Genomic DNA, 9,279 nt, shown 5'->3' with positions numbered 1-9,279 from the left:
TAAATAGCCTTAAGGTTTTACCCGCAAAGAAATTGAAAGAAAAAATAGTAAAAGGTACAGTAATTCATTAATGTACATTCGCCCACCCATGAAAGAATAAACCATGCAGGTCACAGTTCAGTGCAGTTTGATTAGCTCACTTGTACCTTGAGTGACCTTTCTTTTTTCTCAGTTGGTTGGGCATATCATCACTCGTGTTCGTCTTAACTTCGAAGATGATGTAGACTCAGTTATCCCACGGTTAAATTATGAACACGGATGATGTTCGTTATTCCGAAGGTTTGTTAACTCTTTATGTGCCACGTTCGCATGTCCGACTCAGTCGACGGCGTGCCAACTTCACATATTCTGCTCAACAAACAAAGCCACCAAGACCGATCGATGAACCGCTAATTACTGCTAATCCCGCGGCACAATGAAAGCGTCTCTCGTGCTTTTGTTCCTCACATATACGGCTTGCATTCTATGTGGTGATCGACTATCAAGCCATGTTCCCAACTAGATTTGCTCGTACATTCTAAGTTTCTGTCAAGGTTTTATGTGTAAAAGTCATGCCTTTACAGTAATGTAGCAACTGGTCATTCAAAAGAAAAATTGAAAATAGATTCGTCATACAATAATCAAAACAAAGCTGGCATTCCTCTTTACCTTTGCCTACAATTATGCCCATCCTAACAGAAATTGTAGAAGTTATACAAATTGGAAAAACAGAATTCTTTCTCAAAGCATGACTACCTTCGTGTCTCAGAATAACGTGGCACACAGGGGGTTTTCCCCATGGCACATAAAGAGTTAATCAGAAATTAAATGAAAGTTCGTTATTTTTAAACACGCAGATCCCCGGTATGTTCGTCAATTTGAAAATGAAATAGGCTTTGTAATTCCGAGCATTTGTTTAATCTATTGTGTATTTCAATTTGACGTCATTTGCTCTATGATTTTCCTCTCTCTGTATAAGTTTTCCCTACGATTGCACTACAGAATGTGTTATGCATAAAATTGTTAATTGTTAAATTTTGGTTTTTAAACTGAAAATATGTATAATGCAGAAATTACCTGATCTGAACTAAACCCAACGACTAAATGAGATTAGCCTCATTGGTAAAAAGACAAAACGAGAAATAACCAAAATAGATCTTAGGGAAAATGACAATTAGACCATTTGTCCATAGTACCCCGGATGGATATTAGACCTATGGAGTTAGTCGAAATATACAAAGACCAAGTGGATATTAGACATGATGAAATACCAACCAAATAGATAGTACACCAGACAGTAATTAGACGAACTGTCCATAGACCCAAATGAAAAATACACTAAATGAATACAATAACCTGCATTTGACGAAATGTGGAAAGAAACTACATAGACGAGGTGGCAATTAGACCACTTGGCCATTAGACAGAATATGATAGTGACCATTAGTTAGCCGAAGTTGGCTATACACGAAATGATGATTAGACCAGATTGATAATAGACAAGGCCGAGCGACAATAAACCAATCAGGCTACCACAGGACAGTAAGAACGTTAATAATCACAACAGTTATTATGATCGTCAGCATGGCTGTCATTATCATTGTCGATGTCATCATTAAGTATTTTTAGTGCCATTATTGGTATTCTTTGTCAGGTGCCAATCTGGAGCCGTAGCCTTTTGAATAGTTTTAAATAGCCTTAAGGTTTTACCCGCAAAGAAATTGAAAGAAAAAATAGTAAAAGGTACAGTAATTCATTAATGTACATTCGCCCACCCATGAAAGAATAAACCATGCAGGTCACAGTTCAGTGCAGTTTGATTAGCTCACTTGTACCTTGAGTGACCTTTCTTTTTTCTCAGTTGGTTGGGCATATCATCACTCATGTTCAAAACTGCAAATAACCCTCAATCACAAAACCACCAAAAAGTCGCCAGACATCGATTTTTAGTTAAAGGGTAGATTCTGAAAGAGTAGACTCTAAGCTTTAAAGTGATGTATAGCTCAATTCAAATGGGACTCTCCTAACCTATCTAAACACTGGAAAGAAAGCTCACACTCTGGAAAAAAGTGAACGGAGAAAAGAGGCTCTAAAGTACAAGGTCTATTCAAGCGCTTAATCTTAACCAAGCCGTGCTAGCTGTGCGATGAAAGGGACAAAACACAGGATGTAAACCACCTGAGCAACAACAATGAAGAGATTATTAGATTAAGTTGAAATTAACCATGTTTTATTAACACATTCTGTCCATGACAAATGCCAACTTTCAAAGCAATAGCGTTATCCTTTCAAAAGTTATTAGACTTGAAAGTGAAGAGTGTGCTAAGGATTTCAAGAAATGAAAAGGGGTCTCTAAGACATACCTGATACTCTCCCTCCAAAAAGGGTTGTAGAAAAACTGGTGATAACACACTTTCCCATTCATTCTATGATCCCAAACTAAAGAATAATGTAGAAGAAGGATACCTCTTTCACAAAATATGAAAAACTCAAGATTGACTCGGTTGACCCATTTCACCTTTTTTGAGTCCTCGCGTAAAATCAAGGGGTGCGACTTTTTGTTGGTTTTGTGATGCGCGGTCACGGCGTATAACGCATAAGCTTGCCCGATAGCAATCACATTTATAGAATTCATGTTGAAACGAAGAATAAACCTGCGTGTCAGATAAGGTACTGACTCGAATGGTCTGTCAATTTACATTTCGGCAGGCATCTATTTCATTGTTTTGTATTGAATGCATTAAAAACCTTTTCTATAACTATTATCAAATACCATGCATGTAATATGTTGTCAAGTGGATGTGCTGTATATGTAGCTAGCATCATTTATATCATGTATATGGATTATAATATGAAGAGCTCATTTGCAAAAGGGGTTAGATCCATTTTTGATGAAAATTGAGTTATTAGCATCACTGCACAGAATTCTAGTTGAGTTACCTACAGTGAAAATTATTACTGCAGACAAACATTTGAATAGGAAATATTTCAAAATTAGGTTTTCCATACACTTGTGTACAAATTCTCACAAATAAACCAATTTTTTTCTAAAGTACTAAAAGTGGATCTAGCCCCTTTTGCAAATAAACTCTTCATGTAATTCATATTATGAATAATCATTACATCGCGGATGCTAATTTCAGTGAATTTAAAAACCAACACGCCTATCTGTACACTTACCTTTTTCTGTGCATGCTCAAAGCGGAACTGTGACACCCCCCCCCCCCCCCGCCCCACCCATAAAGCAGTTGTTGAAAGATCAGCAGGTAAGGGAAAAGAGAAAATAGAAGTAAATATTAATTACTGTTAGTCAGGAATCAGTTGTATATAACCCCAATTTACCCAAATAAACGAGGATGATACCACTACCTCTTCTAACGTAATCTAGAGGTTCGTGACTATAGTTTGATTTATATCGTATAATGCACACATACATACATACAGGGTGAGTAAAATGTAAAAAAAAAAAAAAAAGTAAAACGTCTACATTCTAATGAAATTTATTGCATTTCATTATGGGTTTTTTTTTTTCAGAAACAAAGTCACACATACAAACACACACACACAAACACACAAGGAACGTACATACAGACACACACGCAAACACACACTCGCAAGTCACATAGCACATTAAAGTTACAGACTATACGCTTGGTCATATGGGGGAAACAATTGCGATGTTGATGCACCAGACTTTCATCAAGGCACTGTGATTTATCTGAATTTCAAATTTGTGGGACCGATGGCGCTGCTTGTGTGTTTGTGTAAGATATTAAATTTTCAAAATATCAAATCAAAGGTAATTTATTAGTATTTTGTGACAAATTTACAAGAATTATATACTTTGGAAAAAAAAACATGGTGAAAGAAAGTATTATTTTACTGATAAGGAAATTAGAATGAGTTTTTACTAGATCAAGAAGCACGACATTACTTACCTAAACACAGAGAATTTCCGTTTAAGTTATTATACGGGGTGATATACAATAAGGAACATATATTCAAGTTTGATTTTGTGAATGATAACCTTTGCTCTTATTGTCAATTATGATATTGCTATTATTGTTATTGTTATCCTTATTATTGTTATTATTATTATTATTATTATCATTATTGGTATTGTTATATTATTGTTATTGTTATTATTTCTGTTATTGCCCCGGGTATTTTTGCCTTTCATTTTTGTTTTTCTTTATTTTGGTCCTACGTAAAGTTGCATCCGTGGTCCTCATCTGTATCTTACACTCTGTTCAGAATTTGGGACCTACGCTTAACAAGCTCACTTTTAAGTAGGTTCCATCATATTTCTTTAGCGTTATACATTGAGCCAAACGTACGATGATTGACCGCTATGTTTTAAATGTTTGCATTAATTTACTGTGCATCCAAGCCGGATATGATGATTCACTATGTTTTAATATATTTGATGTACATTCCTTTATTGAGAAATATGAAAATAAATTGAATTGAATTGAATTGAATTGAATTAAATTGAATTGAATTGAATTGAATTGAATTGAATTAGAAAGGAAAACTTATTCACGTGTATTTTTAAGTTGTGTTAGAGTAAAGCCGTTGTCGCCGTTTTTCATTGGGCATTATGATTTACTTGAGGTAGAGGCTGTGCAATGTAGGGATATTTTCTTGGGTTTACAAGGCAATTAACATCGAATTAAATGTGTGAATGTCTGCATAATTTTGATGAAAGTTGTGATATTTCGGTCAAGAGTAGAAAATAATTTACCTTCGAGAGAAAAGATAAAGAAAATTGTTTTGGATTTTATAGAGGAGGAAAAGAAAATTCGCAACTGATTGACAAATTGCCCTACATCGCCGTAAGCACTGAATTGATCAGTGTTTTTAGTAGTAGCCACGATCCCCCCAAAAAAATCGAACCTACGACATCCTGATCTCCGGACTAAACCACTAAACCACCGAGCTTCCGCCCGACAGCAAGTGTTGGTTCTAATCCTTATAGCATGCAGCGGGTACTGCGTAATTATTCAAATTCATGAAATTCTTCCATCGCGATGTTTTGCATTGCAACTGATTGACAAATTGCCCTACATCGACGTTTTTTCTTCCGTTCATTTTATAGTCTCACACTTTAGAATAACGTAGAAGACTTTCTAGACTTGATCTTCAGAAGATAATCAAAAACTTCAGATTGAGTAGGTAGACCCGATTTACCTATTTTGAGCTCTCACACAAAATCAGTTTTTGTTGTGTGATGCACGGTCACTTAAATTATACACTGTCAGACTATGAAGTTAGAAAAAGATTTGGCTATATCAATTTTCAAACTACTACATAAACTTGTCCCGACAGAGTTTTCTCGTAAATAACAGTAAAATAATGACTTGCCAACTGAGAAATAACGAATTTTAACTCAACTGAGAAATAACGAGGTTTCTCTAAAGGCAAACACTAATTTCAATAGAAACAACACGTTGTATGTAGCATCCAAGGTCTATAATAGCCTCCCGTTCAATCTCACATGTGAAATTTATAGTTAAATTGATTTTTTGTCAAATATTAATCACATCATCTTCCAAAGTTAGTTTTAATCAGGTGATTTCAGATCTGTATAATCCATGATTTTTTGTTGTTGTTGGATATAGTATAGATTCTTTCTTTTTCGGCTCTGTCTATTCTCATGATTTAACATAACATGATGATAGTAAAATGTTATGTTCTTTTTTTCTATTTATATGACTTCTTTTACTTTAATCAGTCTCTGTTGTTGTTTTTGATGTTGCTGTTTTTCTGCCAAAATGTCCCTTCTCGTGTTGTGAATGTTATCTTTTGTTCTGTATCATATTTCCACTCTCAAAAACAATGCCTCCTATTCATGCAAGCGTGATCATATAAACTACACAAAAATGATACCATCGCAAATGATTTGGGATAAAACGCTCTTTCAGACTGTGTATGATAATCTTTCGCTCATGTCTGGTTTTTTAAGAATAGATCGTCTGTCATTTTCTACGTGTAAACTTTTTTTTTTACTCACCCTATATACATCTAATAGTTACCAATATTTCAGTCCAATCTTATAATGACAACAGCAGTGACGATCCCTCATCATGTTACGACAATTTCGGCAACAGATCAAAAGTCTGTATGTAGAACATAACCGAGCACAACTGTGATACAAATCTATACCATTTACCATTTATGGCCCATGTAATTTCACACAACTATTATCTCTTTACTTCAAATATACCTGTTCCAACCATCCCTATGAATTCAAAGATTTACTGTATATGTTACAATAACTGTGTCTTATTGTCGGCATTCCAGTTCATTGCATGTTGACCTGCATATTACACCATCACGTCGGCAGCATGCATGTAAATATTAATGTATTATAGGTTTGAAATAATTATTATAGAGGATATTCACAGGGCCATGGGAGTACTGGACTTAGAAATCATTTTGTATTACACAATCATAACGTATCTCTGTTTACGATAATAGTATTAGATTACGTTAGATTATGTTTCCATATTAAAGTTAATTGATTTGCACAGAGCTTATGTTTCAGAAGAATTATTACTCGTATTATGATCGGACAGTATTATATGATATTGCACTGTATGACACTGAATCTATATCATGGCACATCATGCCATCTAGACTATGATTGTATTATTCTCTTGGTAGATCCCGATTACAGCAATGACAGGCCGGAAGCTTGATGATTAAAGCAAACATTTTGAGGTCAACGTCAGTCTCAAACCTAATTTCTTCCAGATGTAGCGAGATGAACAAAAGGGGGTTCCGAATAGGTTGGGCATTATAAAGGGAATAATAAGAATATAGATGGTCAGAGAGTAGATAGGGCAAAGCACAGGGTGAATGAATAAAGGGAATAATAAAAGGGAAAGAATAAGGTTCATGCAGAGGGCTTGGGGCATGGTAGGACATCGTAGGGATTCAGACAAAGGGAATAAAGAAGAAGGACATTTTGATAGACAGCAGGTGATTTTTAAGGGAATAACGAAATAGGAGAGGGAGGATGTTAAGAGTAAATGTTTGACAAGGAGTTGAGGTGTTTAACGAGAATATTGAGGTAGTGTGAGTTAAATCGGGAATCCTGTTGGAGGAGAAAGTTCTCGTAGCGAAGCCAGGTTTTGTTTTATAAATAATAGGAGGAAGGGAGAGTGTTAGATTGGGTTCGAGGCGCAGGTAGGTTACACAGGTGAGAGGAGAGGGTCAAGTTGGGGACAGGTAAGCGGATTGGTCGAAAGAGGGTTGTAAATAGTTCAGGTGGGAGAAATTAATTGTAGTGATTGGATAATAGAATTGTAGGAGGGATTTAAGAACTAGTTTAAAGGGAAGTCACTGCTAGGGTGAAAGCGACTTCCAGAGATTCTACCGAAATTCTTCCATTCATTTTTCACGCGATTTCGGGAGAAGATTCTGCCAGAAACTTTAGCGATGTTTTGAAGGAGAATTCTGCCAGAGTTAGCAGAAGATTCGAAGAGACTTGCGAAGATGTAGCACCGTTAAGAATTCTTTCCGAAATTCCGAAAGGGAAAAATGTAGGGGTTAGATGTTCGTGAGGCAGTAATGCCTAGCTCTTGTGAATGATAGTGGCGCGTCATCCCTCGCTTCGGCGAGCGAACAATTAATGATTCCCATCACAGTGCTGTGGGCCGAACTGTGATTGCCAATACATGGTAGGGACCGGCTTGGAAATTTTGACTTGATAATTAAACCGGCGGAATCGGAACTGATTTGAACGAGATCGCCTTTTGCCACTGTCCGAACAACTTTAACGTGTTCATGGGTCGTGTCTTACCCATGTGACCGTAAATGTTGCACACCCCAACCCTGACGCCCACTAATACCCCTACTAATACCCTTTATGAGTTGGTGATAAGGTGACGAGGAGCCCAGACAGCCGGACGCCGACGTGTATCAGCCGCCGGGAAGCAGGGAGATGCTGCGGGGAGCCACCGGGGGGAGCAGTATACGGGTTGACGGCGACGAAGGCAGCCGCAAGCGGAGAAGCGCCATCGATAGAGACTAAGCGAAAGCGAGGACTGCAGTGAACGGAGCCAGTGGTCGCGGACAATTTCCCCCTTTGGCGCTCGCTCGCCAAAATCTATCAAAATGTATTATATTCAAAGCACCCTCAAAAGACCCCTTTTAAGTGCTTGAAAACCATATCATGAGGACTTTTTTAAAGCCCCTACCGGGATGGGGATGGGGTTGAACACTTTTTCAGAAATTTTCGCGCTCGCCCCGGGCGCCGTTTTCCCTAGATACGCCACTAGGCGCGAGCTGAGCCTACCCCCTGCCGCTGGCAGCCCCAGCCCAGGGCGGTGAGCTGGGTCGGGAGTGTGAAGGTTAGACATATAAATGAATATTATATAATATGTATATATATATATATATATATATATATATATATATATATAATATATATATATATACCCGCAACCACACACACACACACACACATAATATATATATATATATATATATATATATATATATATATATATATATATATATATCATATAAACATACATACACATATAGTTTAGTTCATTGCAACTAATTTCCATCGAAGAAAATGCGATGCTAGGTACAATGTATACATGCAAAAAGTAAAGAAGTATGCACACTATTTAGAGCAATACTAAACGTATGTGCGAATGAAGATATCATAGGTATTAGTATAAAACAAACAATGCATATACTTTGCAGGAGTGACATGAAAAAGTAAATAAGGCAATGGGTGGACGGATGCCTTTCCAACATCCTCAATGTATCCGTGGAAAAATATCCAATAAAAACATTCACATACCTTTCTGTAGCCGCGACGTTCATCCTTGATGTGGAATGTAATAATTCCGGACACATCGCCCTCACTGAGTGCAACGAACGATGCCATCAGGCTCACAAGAGCAAAAATCGCCAGGAATGTCAATAGAGTCGATATAAACCTGTCCATGATTCTCGTCCGTTTGCTGTCTTGATATCTTTATCTGTTTCATTGAGATTAAGAAGGGAAAATTATGTTATTTTTGCAGATAATACATGTAGATTTGCTTCCAAAGATGTAGTAACACAGTACACTTGTTTGTTTGTTTCTTTTTTCAGAACCACTACAAAATGTGAGGTACAGAGAAACTTCTTTTGGAAAAATTTACCCGAGCAAAAAGAAACAACAAAAGCAAAAACAGTGATTACTGTTCATATCTCCAAGAAGGATCGTGGACCAAGACAGTTTAAAAGAAGTCCAGGTACATGTCCAGCGACTTCCAAAAGTCTTCCAACTCAGTT

At 36.9% G+C, this 9,279-nt stretch overlaps 1 protein-coding gene across 1 annotated transcript in view; it reads right to left on the bottom strand.

Moving 5' to 3' along the window:
• The window catches only part of LOC140240516 (NXPE family member 3-like), a 32,049-nt gene extending 23,102 nt beyond the window's left edge, over positions 1–8,947 (bottom strand). The window contains exons 1-2 of the mRNA XM_072320283.1: positions 8,801–8,947; positions 8,282–8,317 (exon numbers count right to left, since the gene is read on the bottom strand). Coding sequence (XP_072176384.1) covers positions 8,282–8,317; positions 8,801–8,947 — 183 coding nt within the window. The remainder of the gene's footprint in view (positions 1–8,281; positions 8,318–8,800) is intronic.
• Positions 8,948–9,279: the final 332 nt, after the last annotated feature.

Source organism: Diadema setosum, chromosome 17 (genome assembly GCF_964275005.1).
Source record: "Diadema setosum chromosome 17, eeDiaSeto1, whole genome shotgun sequence".
NCBI classification, from domain to species: Eukaryota; Metazoa; Echinodermata; class Echinoidea; order Diadematoida; family Diadematidae; genus Diadema; species Diadema setosum.
Note: the sequence above shows the minus strand (reverse complement) of the source record. Positions and strands in the feature narration are given on the sequence as shown.